This window comes from Phascolarctos cinereus, unplaced genomic scaffold (genome assembly GCF_003287225.1).
Source record: "Phascolarctos cinereus isolate Bilbo 61053 unplaced genomic scaffold, phaCin_HiC Scaffold_5;HRSCAF=322, whole genome shotgun sequence".
NCBI classification, from domain to species: Eukaryota; Metazoa; Chordata; class Mammalia; order Diprotodontia; family Phascolarctidae; genus Phascolarctos; species Phascolarctos cinereus.
This window is the reverse complement of record NW_027555958.1, coordinates 257,866,229-257,889,499: the sequence shown is the minus strand read 5'-3', so window position 1 is coordinate 257,889,499 and position 23,271 is coordinate 257,866,229. Positions and strand designations below refer to the sequence as shown.

Genomic DNA, 23,271 nt, shown 5'->3' with positions numbered 1-23,271 from the left:
AACATGTTATTAATGAGAGCAAATTGTTTACATCCCTACTTGTAACTCTTGAGAACTGTATCTTTATTATGACATTTAGAAGGAGTATTATACATAGACAGAAAGTGTGGGTATACATTGACCTTGAGGTGATTATAAAAAATCTAATTAAGTGGTGAAAAGGGATTTTACTGGAAGAAGAGGGAAGGAGGAGGCAGATAAGGGTAAATTACATCACATGAAGAGGCACAAAGACCTATTATAGTACAGGGAAAGGAGGGAGGCAGTGAGCATTGTTTGAACCTTACTCTCATCAGATTTGGCTCAAAGAGGGAATAACATAATCGGTTAGGTATAGAATTCTAACTTACCCTTGAGGAAGTAGGAGGGGAAAGGGAGAAGAGAGGGGGTGGATAGAAAGGAGGGAAGAAGTAGTAAGAGAAAAGGGAGGGGAGATGATGGGGGGGCAGATTGAGAGAGGAGGTGGTCAAAAGCAAACTCTAGTGAAGAGGGAAAGGGAGAAAGGAGAGAAAAAAGCATAAAGGGGCAAAATAGAATGGAGAGAAAGACATAGATAGTAATCATAACTGTGAATATGAATGGGATGAACTCTCCCATAAAATGGAAGCAGATAGCAAAGTGGATTAAAAATTATAATCCTACAATATATTGTTTGCAAGAAACACATTTGAAGCAGAGGGATACACACAGAGTAAAGGTAAAAGGCTGGTGTAGAATATATTATACTTCAGCTGAAGTAAAAAAAAAACAGGGGTAGCAATCCTCATCTCAGACAAAGCAAAAGCAAAAATAGATCTAATTAAAGAGATAAGGAAGGGAACCACATCCTGCTAAAAGGTACCATAGACAATGAAGTAATATCATTACTAAATATATATAGACCATATAGACTATTTGGAAAAATAGGCAAAGGAGTCCTACCAAATTCTTTTATGATGCAAATATGGTACTGATACCTAAACCAGGAAGAGCCAAAAGAGGGAAAGAAAATTATAGACCTATTTCCCTAATGAATATAGATGCAAAACTTTAAAATAAAATATTAGCAAAGAGATTACAGCAACTTATGTCAAGGATAATACACTATGACTAGGTAAGATTTATACCAGGAATTAAAGGCTGGTTCAACATTAGGAAAACTATCAGTATAATTTACCATATCAACAACAAAACAAACAGAAATCATATAATTATCTCAATAGATGCAAAAAACCCCCCACTTTTGACAAAATACAACACCCACTCCTATTAAAAACACTAGAGAACACAGGAATAAAGGGAGTCTTCCTTAAAATGATAGATAGCATCTATCTAAAACCATCAGCAAGCATTATATGTAATGGGGATAAGCTACAAGCATTTCCAATAAGATCAAGGGTGAAACAAGAATGTCCATTACCACCATTGTTATTCAATATGGCACTAGAAATATTAGCTGTAGCAATTAGAGAAGAAAAAGAAACTGAAAGAATTAGAATAGACAAAGAAGAAACAAAGCTTTCACTTTTTGCAGATGATATGATGGTGTATTCAGAGAATCCCAGAGAATGAAGTTAAAAATTGAAATAATAAACAAATTATCAAAGTTGCAGGATATAAATTAAGCCAAAAAAATTATTGGTGTTTCCATATATTACTAACAAAGCCCAACAGCAAGAGATAGAAAGAGAAATTCCATCTAAAGTTACTATAGATATTATAAAATATTTGGGAGTCTACCAACCAAAACAAACCCAGGAACTATGTGAACACAATTACAAAACACTTTTCACACAAATAAAGTCAGATCTAAATAACTGGAAAAATATCAGTTGCTGATCAGTAGGCTGATTGTCAAAAATGAGAATTCTACTTAAATTAATTTACTTATTCAGTGCCATAATAAACAAGTTACCAAAAATTATTTTATAGAGCTAGAAAAAACAATAACAAAATTCATCTGGAAGAACAAAAAGTCCAGAATATCAAGTGAATTAATTAAAAGAAATGCAAGGGAAGATGGCCTAACCATACCAGATCTTAAATTTGTTTATAAAGCAGCAATCATCAAAACTACTTGGTAATGGCTAATAAATAGAGTGGTGGATAAGCTGAATAGATTAAGTACACAAGACCAAAGACTACAAGCTTCTGGGATAAGAACTCACTATTTAACAAAACTGCTGGGAAACTAGGCATAGACCAACATCTTACACCCCATACCAAGATAAAGTCAAAATGGATACATGATTTAGATATAAAGTATGATACTGTAAGCAAACTAAGAGAGCAAGAATAGTTTACCTGTCAGATCAATGGAGAAAGTAAGAATTTTGACTGAACAAGAAATAAAGAACATTATGAAATGCAAAATGGATGACTTGGAAAAGTCATTTTACATTGAGTTGAAAAGTTTTTGCACAAACAAAGCCAATGCAAACAAGATTAGAAGGGAAGCAGAAAGTTGGGAAACAATTTTTACAGCCAATGTCTCTGATAAAGGCCTTATTTCTAAAATATATAGAGAAGAGTCCAATTTATAAGAATACAAATCATTTCCCAATTGATAAATGGTTAAAGGATATGAATAGGCAGTTTTTAGGGGAAGAAATTAAAGCTATCAATAGTCATATGAAAAAATGCTCTAAATCACTATTGATTAGAGAAATGCAAATCAAAGCAACTCTGAGGTAGCACATCACACCTATCAGACTGGCTAACATGACAAAACAGAAAAATGATAGATATTGGAGAAGATATTGGAAAATTGGAACACTAATGCATTGTTTGTGGAGTGTAGAGTGATTCAACCATTCTGGAGAGCAATTTGGAACCATACCCTAAGGGCTATCAAACTGTGTATACCCTTTGACCCAGCACTTCCAGGTCTGTATCCCAAAGACATCATACAAATGGGAAAAGGACCCATATACAAAAATATTTATAGCAGCTCTTTTTGTGGTGGCAAAAAATTGGAAATTGAGGGCATGCCCATCAGTTGGGGAAGGCTGAACAAGTTGTGGTATATGAATGTGATGGAATTCTATTGTGACATAAAAAATGATGAATAGGCGGACTTCAGAAAAACCTGGGAAGACTTTTATGAACTGATGCTGAGTGAAGTGAGCAGAACCAGGAGAACATTGTACATAATAACAGCCACATTGCTTGATGACTTAGCTCTTCTCAGCAATGCAGCAATGTAAGGATCTAAGACAACTCCAAAAGACTCATGATGGAAAATGCTGTCCACATCCAGATAAAGAAATATGGAGTCTGAATGCAGATCGAAGCACATTATTTGCTCTTTTTTTGTTGTTTTGTTTCGTTTATTCTTTCTTGTGGTTCCTCTCATTGGCTCTAATTCTTCTTTACAACATGACTAATGTGAAAATATGTTAATGTATATATAGAACCTATATCAGATTGCATGCTGTCTTGGGGAGGGGGAGGAGGAAGAGGGAGAGGGAGAAAATTTAAAACTCAAAAGCTTATGGAAATGAATGTTGAAAACTAAAAACAAATTAATTAATTTAAAAAAAGAAAACATTAAAAAAAAGTATGCCAAAATAAAACTTTGACAGGAAAGAAAAATTCATACTGTTGGTAGGGATGGAGTAATGCTCGATAATAGATCTGGTTTGTTACTTTATTAAAAAGAAGTTTCTCATGCCATTGTCATTCATGGCTTTCTACACAGATGGTCAATGGCCTTTCCAAAAATTCTGAAAGAAGCCACAAAAGTCATCAACTTTAACAAAAGCAGGTTTCTGAATCATAACATTTTAAGAAAATTTTTTCAAGAAATTGAGAATATTTATATATATAACGCAGAAATTTAAAAGGACGTGCTGAAGCATTTGTTTAGAAAACCCATTCTTGGAACACTTTGAAAGAAAGCTTCCTTATTTTTGAAGGCAGCACCTTCTTCCCAGTCTCCTTGGCATTATCTCTAACTCTTCATTCTCTCTCATCCACATATTAAAGCAGTTGCCAAATCTCGTTTCTACCTTCACAATATAATACCTCTCACATCCAACCTCTTATTCACACAGCTACAATCTTATTCTCTCCCTACCCCAATCCATAGTAAATATGGCCAAAACAATTTTCCTTAAACACAGACCTGACCATGTGACTCACCTATTTAACCAACTCCAGTAGTTTCTTATTGCCTGTAGGATCAAATATAGAATCTTCTGTTGAGCTTTTAAAGCCCCGAACAACCTGAGCCAGCCTATTTTTCCACACTTGTTGGATGTTATACTCCCTCCCACACTCTGCAATCCAGTCAACCTGAAAGGAAAGTACTACTTCCTATCTATATCCTAGGAGGCTTGGAATATGAGGGTTTCCAACTCGGCCACTTAGCTGAGAGGGGTAAATGAAAGGAGCAGAAATACGCTTGGGTTCCACAAGTGACACAGTGCTACCCTTTATGCACATTCGGAGCTGTGATGCTACATGCTCTCTTCTCCAACAGTTCCCTGAGAGAACATGAATTCTTTCATTTTTTTACCTTTGTACCCCTTGAACTTAGCATAGTGCATGGCACATAGAAAGCTTTTAGTAGATGTTTGTTAATTAAAAGAAAAATAGAAAGCAAAGGTTGCAGCTAAATAGAAAGATGGCTCACAGGTTCTTCATAGAGAGGCCCATAAAGGAATTGGCAGTTTGTTTTATTGTGTCCCTAAAGGAATTGTTTTAATTGTATATCACAATTGAAATGCCACAAAATGATACAGCTATATCACTTCATGGAACACGTGGTCATCTCCTATTACATAGTTCACGATAAGTTTTTCATAAAAAGTCTACCAAAAAATAAATACAGTTCATACACCAATATTTCCTGAGTATAAAAACATAGAGAAATTCTATGAAGGACTCCAAATTAAATCAATTCATACTTCAATACAAAGGTGCTAATAGGAAAAGGAAGTGAAAATGTAAAATTCTGGTCAGGAATAAGGAATGAGAGAGTACAAAGACCTATAGTCTATATAGAAGCCTGATACTTATATATTTTGAATACTTTCTTTGAAATGAGAGTCAGAAGTTACTAGGCATGGGAAGCACCAACATTACAAAAATTTAAATTGATTACATTCTATTAGGCAGTAAGTGACCTGTTACTTTCATGGGAATCAATCCTGATCAGCTTACGGTTACCATAACTAGCTAGAGCAAAATTAAAACTAATATAAAGCTAAAGAAGAAAATAAAATTGAGGAAAAGATAGAGTATGCAATTAAAACAATTTCAGCTACACTTATTTAAACAATTTATTGATGCTGAAAATGGGGCATGGAGAAACAAAAGAATATAGATGTTAATTATAATAATTTAAAAGAAATTTTACTAACAAGTTAATTGCCACAACAAGAAAAACAAAAGCTTAAAAATCTCCTTATTCATCAAACACTAGACTAGACAGAAGAATGACGGCCAAGGGGAAAACCAGTTAACAATATAAATTCATTTGTAAAAAGATAGTATAAGATTATTATAAACAGAAAATAGAATTAGTAAGTAGTAAAACTAGTTTAAAGAAAGCTTAAAATCCACCCAACTAAGTAAACTCATCCCAAGGGAATTTTTCACCTGAAATTAGGAGAAGGATTAGCAAAAATGACAATCAGTAAAGATTTCTGTAATAAATTCTTATCACCACAAAAAACAATGGAGCCACTTGAACTCCAACATCGCATTCCTGGAGGGCAAACACAGGAGAAGCAGCTAGACTAACTCAAGTGTATGTAGAGGAAGCCCATGCTGGCAAAATTGTGAGGGCATTGAAGGGTCAGTTCTCAAAGTATCTGAAAGAAGATCCAAAAATGTCATTAACAAAAAATGGACCTTATTAATACCAAAACAAGAGAATGGAGAGAACAATCTACATGCACTGAAGGCATCCTTGATGAGAATATTACTAGGGAACAGAGAATAGTCCTGACCACATGATAACACAACTGACTGAGAGAGATAGAGAATGCCAAATCACATTGTTTATTGATTGTTGATTATAAAACTGCATTGATTCAGTATCAATCAGTGAAAAAATGTTAAGTGCCTGCTATGTTCCAGGCACTGTGCTAGGGACTGAGGATACAAGTACAAAAAAATGAGATAGTTCATTCACACAAAATTCTAGTGGGGAAGAGAGCAAGTGCATAATAAATATATATATAGCATAAATATAAAGTTAACAAATACAAATACATACACATATGCATGCATGAATATCTCCAAAATAGTTACAAGGTGCTATGTGAAGGAGAACACTAGCACTTGGGGGATCAGGAAAGCCTTCAATGCTGAAGAGGATGTCTGAGCTGAATTTTAAAGGAAAAAAGGAACTCTATGAGTTAAGGAGGTACTGTAGTCCATATATGAGGGATGACTACTACAAAGGTACAGAAACAAGAGCTGGAGTAATGTGAGTACTGCGCATGAGAAACAGAGTTGTGATCAGTTTGGTCAACTTCAAAGTGTATGTGTGGGGAGTAATGTCCAATGCGGCTGGAAAGGGGTTGGGATCTAAGGTATGCTGGCAAATGTTTAACATTTATTAAGTCTAGCAATTCAACAAAACAGCAAATCAAACTCTGATTAGTAGCATTTGCTGATTTCTGAGGTTTAAATGGTCACTTTGAAAGTAGAACAATCAGCTCTCAGGAGCCAGTTTAGACTAGTACCAGCATACCCCTGGTTGAGCCAGGGCATGCAGGGTTTTAAAAGGCAACAGAAAAATTTCTATTTTATTCTAGAAGAAATAGAACTCAGGAGTTGGTCGAAGAGGGAAGTCACATTTACTTTGGCAGCAGTGTGCTGGAATGAACTGGAATGGTGAGAGACTGGATGAAGTAGAACAAAATAATGCCTTAATAACTTTTCTCCAACAAACTGTCTTCTGTGCATATGTCAAAGTCATAGAAAGTTCCTTGAAAGATTTTTCAACAGAGATAACCTCATTTTGTAACCTTTTTTTCATTATTAATTCCAGGTAAGGGATAAAACACAAAGCTATATGCTCTCCAAAGGGGTTCACCACTGTCATAGAGGAAATCCAAAGTATATTCCAAATTGAGGAGGAATTTCTTGATGAGGTCCTCCAGAAGCTCCTATTTATAAAACACACTGTACTGATTACATTGATCCCCAGAATATTGCAGAGGCTTGTGGGTAAAATAAAAATTATTAAAAGAGTCTGGATTCAATTATCTCCTTTGGAAAAAACAAGTAGATGAAAAATGCCTATTATTTAAACTATGATGTGCAGGATGGATAGACAATCTATAGATCTACTTCAGTAAATGAATGAATGAACAAAGAGATAGATAGATAGATAGATAGATAGATAGATAGATAGATAGATAGATGGATAAATAGATATAGATATAGATATATGTATTTATATGTGTGCGTGTAGTGTGTGTGTGTGTCCATCTCTCTCTCTCTCTCTCTCTCTCTCTCTCTCTCTCTCTCTCTTCTCTCTCTCTCTCTCACACACACACACACACACACACACACACACACACACACACACACCCCACACACATAGTTATACATGAAAGTCGGATGGATTACCTTTGGGAAATTATAAGATGTTAAAGATACTAAGCTTCTCTCTGAAAGGCCCATATTTTTAATACCAATATTCCTCTGCAATTTTATATGGTTTTACAACATAAAATACCACCATCTCTGACTGAAAATGAGCATCATCGTGAAGGCAATGAAAAAGTGCATGGTGGGTATATATAGTCACAATATATTATAAATAAGGCAATGTGAATGAGAAACAGATTAAAGAATATTACCAAAGAAATATGTTATTGAAAAAAGATGGTTCTTGTGTAGCAAGGACAAGGAATTACTATTGTACAGCCTGTTGCTACCATATAAAAATTAAACAAGGAAGGCCTGCAGCAGGTTGGATGGCACTCCCTTTAATGAACTTATGGGAGTACCTGGATAAGATTCACACAGGAAGGGCAGACCCAGATGGGTTGTTATCTACATTATTGATGGGAATATCCTTATCTAGTCACAAATCCATTTGCTGGATTGTAATAAAAAACTAGAAAGATAAGTTGAAAGAACAGTAGGCAAAACTCAATTAATATAAAGTACGAATGTGTTCTTAAAAAGGAAATTCATGGACTACATTTAGAATACTTGAAATAGAAAAGAAACTAATATAGAGCTGTTCACCCAGGCCATCTTTCCATCTGCTGCCACCACTGACCTATTTCTCCCCACTAGAGCCAGGACCTCTGTACTCTAGATTATCCAGAATCTATGTCCCCAAGATTCTGGGGAAGTTAATTCATTTTTTGAAGCTCCTTGCCTAGGCCCCAGTTTTCTTAACTGATGACTGAGAGCAAACTAGCCAACTTAACTCAAAATACATGTATTTGGCTTCAGAGCATGTTATACCTTCATATCTCATCTAGCCACCCAACCAGGCCATCTTGTTATCTGCCTGCTGTAACATCTATCACTCCCCTTGCCATTTAACTTCTCTTGCTTTCTACCTCTTGCTCTTAACACAGTAATCAAATCAATGTATGCATGTGTGCATATATGCATATGTATGCTGCACACATGCATGTATATACACACATGGCATATATATTCCTTTATGTGAATATTTACATGTATATACCTGCATCTATGTAATACATGTGCATGTGTATTTATACCTGTATGCACATGCATATGATGTATATGTACATCTATAAATATACAAATACAATCTTCTATTAGAATGTAAGCTCCTTGAGGGCAGGAACTACCTTTCTTTTTGAATATGTATTCCTAGGCTTAGTACAGGAACTAGCACATAATAAATGCTTAATAAGTGGGGTTTTTTTCCATTCATTGTGAGTGCAATTACATTTCGGATAATGATTAGTAGATCTTTCATTTATTTTTCAGCTAAATAGGGCTAGTCCTAGTTAAAATGGTATAAATTATATAGTAGACAGTTTGTCTTCAATAGTGTCAACTTTCTCTTTCTGTGCCTTCAATCCTTTTCTTAAAAAAAATTGATTTTTAGTTTTCAATTTCACTTCCACAAGATTTTGAGTTTTAAATTTTCTCCCTTCTTCCTCTCCCACCAAGACAGTGTGCAATCTAATATAGGCTCTACCTATACATTCATATTAAGCATATTTTCACGTAAGTCATGATGTATAGAAGAATTAGAACTAATGGGAAGAGCCACAAGAAAGAAGAAACAAAAGAAAACAGAAGAAAAAAAGGAGCAAATAATATGCTTCCATCTGCATTCAGACTGTATAGTTCTTTCTCTGGATGTGGATAGCATGTTCCATCATGAGTCTTTTGAAGTTGTCTTAGATGCTTGAACTGCTAAGAAGAGCTAAGTCTATCAAAGTCAGTCATTGCACAATATGGCTGTTACAGTGCAGAATGTTCTGCTGGTTTTGCTCATTTCACTCAGCATCAGTTCATATAAGTTTTTCCAGATTTTTCTGAAGTCTGTGTGCTCATCCTTTTTTATATCACAGTAGCATCCCATTGCATTCATATACCACAACTTGTCCAGCCATTCCCCAAGTCGTGGGTATCCCTTCAATTTCCAATTCTTGGACAACACAAGAGCTGCTATAAATATTTTTATACATGTGGGTTGGTTTCCCATTTGCATGATCTCTTTGGGATACAGACCTAGAAGTGCTATTGCTAGGTCAAAGGGTATGCACAGTTTTATAGCCCTTTGGACATAGTTTCAATTTGTTTCCCAGAATAATTGGATCAGTTCACACCTCTGCCAACAATGCATTAGTGTTCCAATTTTCCCACATTTTATGCAATATTTCTCATTTTCCTGTTTTGTCACATTAGTCAATCTGATAGGTATGAGGTAGTATCTCAGAGTTGTTTTAATTTGCATTTCTCTAATCAATACTGATTTATAGCATTTTTCATATGACTAGAGATAGCTTTAATTTCATCATCTGAAAAGTGCCTAGTAATATCCTTTGACCATATATCAATTGGGAAATGATTTGTATTCTATAAATTCGACTCAGTTCTCTATATATTTTAGAAATGAGGCCTTTATCAGAGACACTGGCTGTAAAAATTGTTTCCCAGCTTTCTGCTCCCCTTTAATCTTGGTTGCATTGGTTTTGTTCGTGCAAAAACTTTTCAATTTAATGTAATCAAAGTCATCCATTTTGCCTTTCATAATGTTCTCTATCTCTTGTCTGGTCATAAATTCTTCCCTTTTCCATACATCTGATAGGTAAACTATTCCTTGCTCTCCTAGTTTGGTAGTATCAGTCTTTATATCTAAATCATGTACCCATTTTGACTTTCTCTTGGTATAGGGTGTAAGATGTTGGTCTATGCCTAGTTTCTGCCATACTATTTTCTAGTTTTCCCAGCAGTTTTTGTTAAATAGTGAGTTCTTATTGCAGAAGGCAGAGTCTTTGGATTTATCCTTCAATCCTTTTTCTTCCTACTTCCCTCTCACTCCCCTCCTTCCCTAAAGTTGCTTTATGTTGTCATGTTCTTTTTCTTTTTTTATGCCTGCTTTCTCAAAGGAATCTTGAAATCATATTTATACCGAAGAGGCAAATGATTAATAAAGTTTATTCTATTACCTTTCACAAGGATGTTTGCATTTCACAGAAAATAAATCCACATAAATGAATTGCTAATTGTAGAATTGCAGTGGGAGAGGTAGTTTTGGGATATGGCATTCTTCTCTCAAACCTTGAAATCATATAATTTAGGCAGCAAGTTATTTATATAAAAATGCTGTGTGATATGATTTTAAATAGGTATGCATACTGAATTGCTCTATCTATATTGTTAGGGTACTAATAAAAAACCGATAACTATCTAAGTGCCTTATTATGGCGGTATGGTTGATTGCTTAAAGTTTTAAATCTTTACTATAATGACTCAATATCTTTTATTGATATTGTACTCTATTTTTCCACAATAAATACACTTTTATATATATTTATAAGTAAGTACTTTGTTGCCTAGAAGAGTAAACAAAACTTACTGTCAAGAGTTGTTTTTCCACATCATCATGAATAAGATCAATGCCCATCCTTTTCTCTCTGTGAAATAAACATTCTTGAGCTACCTATAAATATAAAAGGAACCAGTGAAGAACATTATTAACTATTCCAATATAATAAATGAATAGCAATAATTTTACTTTAATTTAAAAAAAAACCATTCCACTTCATAGGAATTATCAGGATTACATTTTCAAACTTCAGTTATATAAGTCCTGATCAATCTCTAATCGATTTGATGACAATCCTACACACACACACACACACACACACACACACACACACATACTCCCCAATTAACCTGGTAAGATTAGAAGGTGTGCACCAGTCGCGGGCGATTACTTTCCATAGAGGCAGACATGAACTTTAGCACCCTATCTTAGCATCCTGACTGCAAAATGATTGGCGACTAAGTCAAAAAGCTCTAGCCAAAAGTACCCATCTTTACCTTGATGGTATATAAAGATGAGCTGAGATGCCAGCTTTGTCTTTTGTGCTCTATCTCCCTTGAGTGAAGGAGAGGTGATTTCTTCTCTCCCTGTTGAAAATGGCAACTGAAAGGAAAAGCTCACAGTGATTTGCCTAGGGCATGAGAGAGGAATTCTTAGACTTTGAGGTACTGGTCACTTTCTGCCTTCTGTTTCCTTTTATGAGGACATATTAGAGAATCATTCTGATTTCAGGTACATGCCTCCTAAAGGGAGAAGAGGATCCTCAATGGAAGATCACTCCACAGCTAAGAGACTAAATCATGCTACTCCCTTTCAGAAAAACATTCAATAACCTGATATCCACAACTGACATATCAGTTGCTAAATACATATTCTAAGAATGGAAAAGATAAATTAATGATTGTATTTACATACACCAAAACTTTTTTTTTTGCAGAAAAAAAATCTAAGAAATTGATTTTTTAAACTTTATCCAAATGATGTCATGTGGATATGGTTGTTTAAATTTTTGGAACAATGAGAAAATACAGATATAAACTAGAGAAAGATCCCAGGTTAGATGTTAGGATAATTTCCTTTACAATGATGGAATTTAATGGGAAATGAAGGCATTTACATAAAGTGCCTAATACCTAATAAGTATCAGGTACTGTGCTAAGCACTTTACAAATATTATCTCATTTGATCTTCATGACAATCCTGAGAGAAAGGTGCTATTATTATCCCATTTTACAGTTGAAGAAACTGTGGCAAACAGAGACTAAGTGACTTGCCATAGGGTCACCCAGCTAGTTCAGTGTCTGAGGCCGGATTTGAACACAGGTCTTCCTAACTGCAGGCCCCTCCACTACACAAGAGGTGTCAAAATGAGACCTGCAGGCTTCATTAAGCCTGTAATACTCCCTGAACCAGATTAAAATGTCATTGGGATACATTCAACAAACTAAAAATGCAACAAGACACAGACAATGTTATGTTTTAAAGCTAAGTAAACATGCAGTCCCCTTGGTGATATAGTGCAGTGGTGTCAAAGTTACTAAAGGAAAATATTGAATATGCTTCTCTGGAAAAAAAGTTTAAAAAAAAGGCATTTCAGAGAGTTTACGGGATTTGCCAATGGTTACACAAGAAGTAAATGTCAGAGCAGGCTTTCTGGAACTTTTTCTTTTTTTTTTGTCATTAAATCCTCTGGCCATTTGTGAAGTCTAGGTAGAAGGATGGAATAGGTCAATGGTTCTCAATATGAGGCTGGAAGACTACACTAGTTGTCTATAGCAATATACATTAGTAATGCACGGTATTTAATAATTTTTAAAAGACATTTTTGTTCCAGCAAAAGCAATATCATTCTTCCTTTGAATTCTGCTTGCATTTATGAGATTTTTATTGTCTAGTGGCAAGCAATAGAGAGTAGGATAGGTGGTTTAATAGAAATGATGCTTAAATCACTTAAATGCCTTGAAAACCTCTGCAGGTCTCTTTTGGTTTTATTTTAAAACTATACTATATACATATATGTATATATTCATAGTTTCATGTAGATATTAAGTAAATAAACATAAAAATAATTGATGAGTATGTTTCTTGCAAAAAAATACTCTATATCTACATTACATTCTAACTTTAAAAGTTTCAAAAATAGGAATATCCTGTTCTTCAAAAATATACATATATACATATGTGCATACATATATTTGTACACATGTACACATACACACACACATATACAGAGAGAGGGAGGGAGAGGGAGAGAGAGAGAGAGATCTTTCCTTGAATTCTGGCTTATATTTGTGAGAGTTTTATCATCTAGTAGCAAGCAATAGGAATAATCCTTAAAATCATACATATAATTGATCAATAATGAAGACACAAATTAAAATTGCAGACTGGAGAAAGGCAGAGATGACCTGAGCACAAGAGAAAGAATGAATACTTAAGTCTGAGTCCACTTACTGACTTGATTCCCTAGTAACTGTAGCAAATGGTTTTACTTCTATTTAAATTGTTCATTTTATAGACGGGATTTGATTTGATTAGCTAATGTTTGTATAGTGTGCTACAATAGGATATCAATACATAATGTGCATATACATCTCATGAAGGAGATTATATTTTTCTTCAATATCCTGTTAGTAGAATTGTGTTAATTTTGCATCATTGTATGATGGAACAATGAATCTTAGTCTTTTCTCCACACTCAAAATCCCATTTGAGTAATTCTTCTCTACCCTAATCTACAAAATGTACACTACATAAAATGTATTAGATGACACTAATTTTTATTATGGTAAGTTATGATTAAAATTTATTTATAAAAGATATATGCTATCACATATGTTTAATTGAAGTATTTCAATAGCTACAAGAGGGTGTCTACTAGATTATAGTACATAGCAGAGTAAGTTTCACCACAAGATGTAATATTTACCTGAAGAGGTGCTTCTGTTTCAGCCAAAGCTCTCTCCAACCTTTTCTTAACATCTGTAAGTGCATTTGTTTCTCCAATCATCTCATCCAACTCGTGAATGAGTTCTGATTTCCAAAATCCAATGTCATTGACTCTTTCTCCTAAGTTTTTGGTGGTATCTGATTGGGTATTTCTTGTTTGTTGATCTTTGTCTTGAATCATCCGAGATGTATCTACCCTTAGTCTTTCTGCATTATGTCTGGAACTTTCAGACTCTTTGTAATTTGTCAGGTTGGATCTGTACCAATCATCTGGTGTATATCTTGTGAAAAGTGTTGTTCTATTAGAAATAAAGGGAAGCATCCTGTTCCTACATGGTCCCTCAGCTCCTCTGGATAATGGAGCTAAGGTAGGTGAATAGGAAGCTACTTTATAATATGTGCTTGGTCTCCATGGAAGGCTCAACCTATGAGTAAAGGAGTAGTGAGGAAATCGATTCTTATAACTTGATGCCATGGTACTGATAGCTGGTAGAAAATTGGGAGGTGTGGGGCTAGGATGGGCAAAAGTTGCTGTTAAGGTAGATCCTAAAAACTCCATGCTGGAAAAATAGATACTTAAGTCTGTCCTGTATAAACCAAAACAGAAAGAAGATCACTTAGGTAACAATAATCTATGGTTAAAAACTAACATATTTATCTTTATGATGCATGCAATTCCTATTATTATTATTATTATTGTTATTATTATTGAGGTTATATAAAGCTAAATCTAGGTTAGAAAAAGAAGTTTTCTTCCTGACAGCTCATTTGTAACCAGGTGTCAAATGTAAACTTTGAATTTCTACATACCTCAAATATGAAAATAACATTCACTTTCCAGCATCATTAGAAAAAAAAATTCTATTGAATTAAGCATATCATATGCTTTTATTTTCTTTAGAGCATATGTTAATACTTTATTTCTGCATTAATAATAACTGTGGTTAGTTACTCAGATATGATGTCCAATCCTACAACCTGATAAGAAAAATTTCATTCATTTGGTGAAAGATGAAGACCATAAGCAATATTTAAACCACATTTATAATAATACTCTTGAAATGTGCTTTAACCAAAAGTCATGCAGAATATAGGGGACAAGAATACTGCACTACTTTTACTAGTGTCACGTTCTACTAGTCCTTCCCTGATTTGATGACCCTAAATACTTTCTTCAGTTTAATTTTTAAAATAGTAATTAGCTCCCTACTATGTGTAAGGCAGTATGAGATACAAAGACCAAAATTTACAACAGTCCTTGCCCTCAAGAAACCACAAGGCATCCTCTATTTTGATAAGTTTTGAATTGTGGCAAAGGCTAAAGTGCCTCTCTAAGTTAGTGAACTTTATTTCAGAAATTTAAGATTGAATCATTGGCTTTTGGACCAGAGATCACAAAATTTCAGAGCCTGGGAAAGAACTTAGGAATTACCTAGTACAACTCTATTTGAACAAGAACCACCGTCTCCGAAGATTGGTCATCCAGTGTTCATTTAAAGACCTCTACAAAGGGAGCCCAATTCCACTTTTGGATATTTTTAATTGTTACAAAGTTTTCCCTTACCAATCTGCCTGTCTATGACTTCTATGCATTTTCCAAGGTCTGTCCTCTGGTGTCAAGCAGAGATAAAGAGGCTTAATTCCTCTCTCACAAAACAGCCCTCCAGACACCTAAATATCCTCAGTTCCTTCAACTGACCCTTGTTTGTCATGATCGTTGGGCTCTCCACCATCTTAGTTATTCTCTTCTACATGCTTTCCAGTTTACTGACATTTTCCCCAAAATGAAGCACTCAGAATTGAACACAATACTCAGATGAGGTCTGACCTGAATAGAGAATAGTAACTCCAAACCATACAGCCTGTACTCTAGTGCAGTGCTTCTTAAACTAAGGGTGGGGGTTGTGAAAAATTTGGTAACAGTAAAAGGTTTCTGAATGTGCAACGACCCAAAATTAATTCAAAATCAAACACATTGAATCTGAGGTGTTTCAGCAGTGCTTGCCTGTGTCACATCGGGCAACTTCACTGCAGCCTTGGTTCTGAACACTTTACACTGTGCATGCCCTCCTGCCATGCAACTCCAACACTGCTGGAACCACCTCGGCTGATTTGAGACTATATTATGTCACGAATTGCAGTGTTTTTACTGTACGTACAAAATCTTTAAATGAATTTTGGCTTGGGATTAGTACAGAATTTCCAACAATTTCTGAAATGGCCCTAACTAAACATACTTCTGCCATTTTGTACTATGAATTTATGTGACGTGGCGTTCTCAGCATTGACGATTATAAAAGTGAAATATCGACCAACTCTGAAAAATGTTGAAGATGCTCTACATCCTGCAGTATCAAATATTCTACCAAGATTTAATTCTTTATGTAAAAATGAACAAGCACATCCATCTCATTAGTATGCAAATTTGCTTTTGTCTTTAATAAGTGGTAAAATTATATGTATACCAAAGAATTGTTTTTAAATAAATTTATGATTTATTATCAGTAAATGTTTGATTATAACTATATACCTGGGGTCATGTAAAAACTTCTCAGGTAAAAAGGGGTCATGAGTGAAAAAGTTCAATATGCCCTGCTCTAGTGATCCTCTGTCCCTACCTCCTCACAGAAACCTGGAACTCTGGCTCTGAAATGCCCTATAATCTGTGCCTCTCCTTCCCCCGCTCGAGCTCTTATAGGTGGGTGAGATATCACCTTATCTTGCAGAGAATCACACACACACACACACACACCCTTTTCCAGCTCCCTTTCATGCTATTAAAATGTAAACTCCTAAGGGCAGGGACTATCTTGCTTGCTTGTATCTGTGCCAGGTTCATAGTAGGCATTTAATAAAGGTTTCTCTGTCTCTGTTGCTGTCTCTCTGTCTCTGTCGCTGCCTCTTTCTCTGTGTCTATCTTTCTGTCTCTCTCTCCCTTCTCCCTCCTTTCCCTCCCTTCTCCCTTTCTTTTCTAATTCCTTCTCCCCCCACCATCACCTTCTTAGCTCTGGATACTAATTTCTCTTAAGGGAATCAAAAATTATAATTAACTTTTGGGCCTTTTCTATAACAGTGTTGACTCATATTTAGTTGACTCATTTAGTATGGTCTACTAAAAACCCTTAGATCTTTTCCACACTACAATCTAGCCATGCCTCCCTATCTTGCTCTTGAAAAAAAAATGTTTTTCTTTAACCTAAGTATAGCACTTTAAATTTAGCCCTATTAAGTTCACTCTAATTAAATTCAGACTAATATTGATATTTCTGGGTCTTGACTATCATCCAGCTTTGTGTCAAATGACTAAAAGTCACTTGGAGCCCTGACATAATCAATGTTCAATTTCACTTTAAATCTAGGGAGAAAACCCAATCATTACCCCAAAGGGAACTTGGAGTTGAATTGAATCAAGTTGTATATGAAATGGACTAGATGGTCACTGAGGTGTCTTCTAACTCTGACAATCTGTGTCATTCAAACATGATGATAAGGCCAAAAGAAAAGAAAAGACTTCTTTCCATTGGCAATCTCAAGTTACTGCCAATACAAATGCTATCCTAACAACTTGTAGTTGGTCAGTCCTAACAATCAAAGCTCTCAGGGGCAGCTAGGTGGTATAGTGGATAGAGCACCGGCCCTGAAGTCAGGAGGACCTGAGTTCAAATTTGGCCTCAGACCAAACATTTGACACTTACTAGCTGTATGACCCTGGGCAAGTCACTTAACCCCAATTGCCTAAAAAAGAAAAAAAAGACAAAAAACAATCAAAGCTCTCAAAAAATGAAGCAGGCTGCCTCAAAAGGTGGTAGGTTTTCCCTCCTTGGAAGTCTTCAAGTAGAGGATGAATGACTAAGTGGGTTATTATACTAGATGGTGGCTGAGATCCTTTCTAACTCCTCAAATTCTCTGATTCTGTGAGTTAGCAAAGAGAAAGTCAAATTAAGCTCTGCCACAGATGAGAAGGAAGGAAGGGGTGGCATAAGATGGCAAAAAAGACAAGTATAATTCAAGGTCAAGGAGTTAGTATATTTTTTCAAAACACCTAAGTTATAATCATAATGTCGTAGTTTGATTGGCTCAGATGGTTAGATTACAGTCTTAATAAGGTCATAGTCACAGGGCTGATTGATCCGTTACAGAAAAGTGAGTTTCAAAACAAAACAAAACAAAAAACTTCCATACTGAAACCTTAATTCTGACCTTTGCTTTGTAGGCATTAATCTTTGGTCATTATTAATCCCTTTTAATAATTAGGTAACTTTATCTTAATAATTGGGTAAACTGGGTAAAAATATAGAATGTTCAGTACAACTTTGACAATTCAGAAATTCAAAGGTGGGCCAATTTCTTACATTTTGCTCCCTTTACACATTTTATAATTTAGCTACATTGGCCTACTTGCTGTTCCTTATATATAACACTCCATCTCCCACCTCTGTGTATTTGCACTGGCTATCCCTCATACCTAGGACTCTGTCCCTCCTCACCTTTAAATCTACTTCCCTGGCTTTCTTCAGGACTCAGCTTAAATCCCACTTTCTATAGGAGGATGGGAGATACACTAAAACCTTTCCCAATAAATGCTGGAGAGTAAAGAAAGGACATCCACTTTTCCCACTATGATTTGATATTGTTCTGAAAACATTAGCAATTAGGGATAAGACAAGAGAAAGAAACTAAAGATGTAAAAGTTAGGTAAAAAGGAGGTAAAACTATATTTGCTGATGATATGATGGCTTATTTGGAAAATCCTAGGGAATCAGCAAGAATATTAATTAAGATAATTAATAGCTTTAATACGTTTTAGGCTTCAAAATAAACTACTGGGGGCAGCTAGGTGGCGCAGTGGATAGAGCACTGGCCCTGGATTCAGGAGGATCTGAGTTCAGATCTGCCTCAGATACATAACAGTTACTGTGTGACACTGGGCAAGTCACTTAACCCCATTGCCTAGCCAAAAAATAAAATAAAATAACATAACATAACATAAAATAAACTACTGAAAATCAAAAGCATTTCTGTATATCAATACCAAAATCCAAGAGGCAATAATAGAAGGAGAAATTATATTCTAAATCACTCTAAAATGTATTAGTTATCCGGGGATCAGTCTACCAAAGCATACAACATACCTGTATAGATTTAATTACAAAGTGTTCCTCAAAGAAATAAAGAACAACTAAAATAACTGGAAAATATTCAGTGTCCATAGTTGGGCTATGGCAATATAATAATGACAATACTGGACCGTGTGGTGTCAGCCATATAGGCAAACTTTCAGGAGAGGCAACTCTCTTTACCAATGTGAGTCAATACCTCCTTTGCAAACTATAGTTTTAGAGAGTTGCTCTGAGCACTAGGAGGTTAAGTGACTTGCTGAGGGTGACACAACCAGCAATATCAGAGATAGGACTTAAGCCCAGATCTTCTTGATTTCGGGACCAGCTCTCTATCTACTATGCCATACCATACCACTCATGTAACAGCTTTCTAATACAATAAGCTGTCAAACATTTGAAGATAACTACTATATTTAGGAGTTAGGAAAAGTGGGTCCTAATTCCAGCTTTGACCTAGGAAAAGTCACTTTTACCAGTGTAGGTCACTTACATCATGCAAAATAGAATGGGCTAGATGATTTCTAAAGTATCTGCCCTCAAGGAATTTACATTCTATCCATTCTAATAAAAATTTTCTAATGAAAAATAACTATTATAATAAAAATTACATATAATCTTTATAAGTCCTAGGAAGTCAATAGAAAGGTCCAATTGTACATACAACCATAAAAAGAAATCTTAAGTTTAACAAAAATATTTTGGCAATTCTCATTCTGACCACCAATTTTTCAATTGATAAAAATGTGTGGATTAGCACTTCCTCAAAATCAAGATAATTACAGAAAGGTTAAGTCACTTGTTCAAATCCTACTGTACAGCAATAGTTACTCCCAAGTCTTGCCTTTGTCCTCAAGCTGGTGGTGCAGTGGATAGAGAACTGGTCCCTGGAGTCAAGAAGATCTGAGTTCAAGTATGGTCTCAGACAGTTAGTAGCTGTGAGACCTGGAGTTGGTAACTTACCTGTCTGCTATAATAATAGCACCTTCCTCCCAGGGTTGTTGTGAGAATAAAATGGGATTGTATTTGTAAAGTGTTTAACAAAGTGCCTGGCATATAGTATGTGCTTAATAAATGCTATTTTCCTTCCTTATTATATCTCTTCAAATGCCAGCATTCAAAACTACTCTACTATTTGCATACTAAATGAAAATTAAAGGTATTGGCAGAAAAGTTGCCTCTTCAGAAAATTATTTGCTTGCCTAAAAGAAAAAAAATTACACTAACTACTGCTAAATTACTTATTTAAAAATCTACAATCATTTAAAGATAAAGTAGAGATAGGCTTGGTCTTTGCTGCTAAAATAAATGTGGAAATAAGATTGCTACATTAAAAAAAAGTTTTTACTGAAGTATCTGGACAGGCTATCTTAATATCTTAATTGTCACATAGTATGGTAGCCCTTCTCTTTGCTTTAGTTGGGAAAGAAATGTACAAAGAAAGGAAATTTTATTTGAAAAATCAAAATTTATGACATATGTTGCCAAAATTTATTAAAATAATTATTTATGTATCCTCTACTCTGTGAGGTGGCTGATGAGAAATGTAGCTTTTTTCACCAGGGTGGAAGAACTAAAGATCACAGAGGGCAGAAACCTGGAACCCACAGCTCCTATCTCCTTTGCAAAGACACGACACTGCTAACCTGAATTGAACATAATAATGAGCAGTCTGGAACCTGGTCTGGCTCTTGCCAGGAGTGCTCTACTTGGATAGAATTTGCTTTCCGCATTGGGATCTGATTATTCCTTCTTCGCTTCCTCCCTACTCCTCTGTCTCACCACTATCTGACAAACTAGGATTGTGTATCCTAGAGAGTTTCCTGTTCTCTTGCATTTTGTTATTTGCTATCTGTACTTTTATAATGGGTTTGTCTCTAGACAAATATAAGCTATACTGAGCAAGTGTTTGCTATGAAGGAATGGAACACAGTATGGAGGACAAAGACCATAGGTATGGGAAAATGTGATTGGGAAATAATTAACAAAGTAAATAAAAATACAATAGAATATTGATAATGTTATGTGGTTTTCTAATTAATCAATAAGTGGCAGCAAGGATCCTGAAGTATGGTTTAGTGGCCCCACTTTTCTATTTGAGTTTGGCACTAATGCCTTAGGCTTAGACCAATAACACTAGATGTCATCTATACTGAAGTCCTCTTCCTCTCTCCTTCCCTTTCTCTTGTGTGTCTGTCTATCTGTCTCTGTCTCTGTTTCTTTTGTCTGACACCCCTCCCCCTCTTCCTTCCCCCCCACCCCCACCCCCAGGAGGGTTTCATGTATAAACAAGAACAATGTGTTTGTATGAATAGCTCTGAGATAACATTTCAAAAGAAATTTTATTTTAAAATACATATAACACTCTGATTACCTCAATATGTCCCTACGATATATTATTTACAATTTAGTTATTAACCTCTCCCTTCTTGTATCCTACAGAAAGCTTAATATGGATTGGTAGGTTTTTTTCTGTTTAAAGTCCAGAGGAATTGGTCTCATGAATCCACTTTCATCCTCCCCCTCCCTATAGAAAGAACAGTGAAAATAAGAAAATTCCCCCTGCTCCCACCTCCTCATTTCCCCTTCTTATCCACTCCTCTATAGAAAACACATTCAGGATGCAATAAATGTGGGCTTATCTTTACCTGGAGACAAAAGGCATCTTAAAGGTACAGATAGCAAATAAACAAAGTTGCAATAAACCCCAGCTATTTGGGTTCAGGGAGGAGGAATCATCTCTCACCATCCTTCAATCTTTCCTTCAGCAATCCCAACTGCCAACATATGATGACATTGGGAAAAGGAAAACTTCAGAACAGACAGACATTACATCCCATCCTGTCCCATCCCACCTTTCCATCATAACCAATAGAGGAAAAGAAAAATAATGCTGCTAGCTGTCTTTTTGGAAACATGCTGAGTTAGAGGCTAAAATATATCATTCTCTGATTTTCTCTCTTGTTTGTTTAAAAAATAAATAATCAACGACTGGAAAACCTCTTATTAAGATATGTTGTATACAAATTTCAAGTTATAAGGAACAGTGAGGTAACAGAAAAAGCACTGGATTTAAAGTAAGGGGACTGGTTTCCTGGACCCTATTAGATTTTGTTTGGCAAAGGAAAGAGGAAGGCTGGGTGAGGGAGGGGAGGAAGAAGGTATCATAGATTATCGGGAGATTTAGTTAGATCATTTTACAGATGAAGAAACTGAAACCAATAATGAAATAATGCTCAAGATTCCATAGGCAGTCAGTGGCAGAGCTAAGGTCCAGTTTTGAGAGATGGCACGGATAGAACACTGGACCTGGAGGGAAGAAGACCTGAATTCAAACTCCCTTCAGACCTTACTATTTACATGACTGGGCACTTGTCACTGAACCTATGTCTCAATTTCTTCCTCTACAAAATGAGGAGGGTGGGCTAGATAGCCTCCAATGTCCCCTCTAAAATCTAAGATCCCTGACTCCAAATCCAAACATCTTTCCATTAAAGTCGCTTCTGCTGTGTTTTTCACGTACAATTCTGGCTCTGTCCAAGGCGGGGTCAAGTCTGCGTGGGTTGGGACTGTGGGGGAAAGGAATGCACTGCCTTTTGCCATGAATTTGGGACCGTAAAGAGCTGCTCTACCGGGTCTTCCACGACAGCTCTGTAACGTGATTCCTGACACTCCTTGTCCCAGGAAGGTAACTGTGGAGGGTCTGCAGGGAGCTGGTGTCATTTGGGGTCACTCACCTATCAGTAGTTTCACCTATGAGGTGTGACCAAGAAAAGGAAAAAGACACAGTCACTCACCCCCCCTATACCGGGGATTGTAACGCCCTTTCTCAGGGATGCCTCCCCGCTCCCTTGAGCAAAGACGCACCTATTTCACCCAGTCTCTTCCTTTGTGACCTCAGGCTCTGCGGGGCATTCAACTGCCTGCCACGCGCCGCACTCCGGTGGGGCCGATTGGTCAAGTGAGAAAGGAGGGTGGAGGGGGCGGGGTGAAAACTTGGGCTAGGAAAGTTGCCATGGTAGCAAAGGAAAACCCCAGTTGAGAAGTACACCGAAAAGTAATGGGATCAATAAGGCTGTAAACGAGGATGTAAATGAGTTTAATTTCCTCTAGCCGCCATTACAGCAATACAATCTTTTCTAGGAACTGTTACATCTGAACTAATGGGTTTTGTTATTTATATCTTCACAACATCCCTTGTATCAGTCT

General features: G+C 35.9%; 1 protein-coding gene across 3 annotated transcripts in view; it reads right to left on the bottom strand.

Moving 5' to 3' along the window:
• The window catches only part of TEKT3 (tektin 3), a 65,591-nt gene extending 42,575 nt beyond the window's left edge, over window positions 1–23,016 (bottom strand). Inside the window, exons 1-3 of one of the 3 annotated variants that reach the window (XM_020966616.2) lie at window positions 22,930–23,016; window positions 13,926–14,532; window positions 11,027–11,110 (exon numbers count right to left, since the gene is read on the bottom strand). In XM_020966616.2, coding sequence (XP_020822275.1) covers window positions 11,027–11,110; window positions 13,926–14,504 — 663 coding nt within the window. In that variant the 5' untranslated portion in view covers window positions 14,505–14,532; window positions 22,930–23,016. Of the gene's footprint in view, window positions 1–11,026; window positions 11,111–13,925; window positions 14,533–22,799 lie in introns of all 3 variants that reach the window. The other 2 variants (XM_020966615.2, XM_020966614.2) reach the window with 2 other exon arrangements.
• Between the last annotated feature and the right edge of the window lie 255 nt (window positions 23,017–23,271).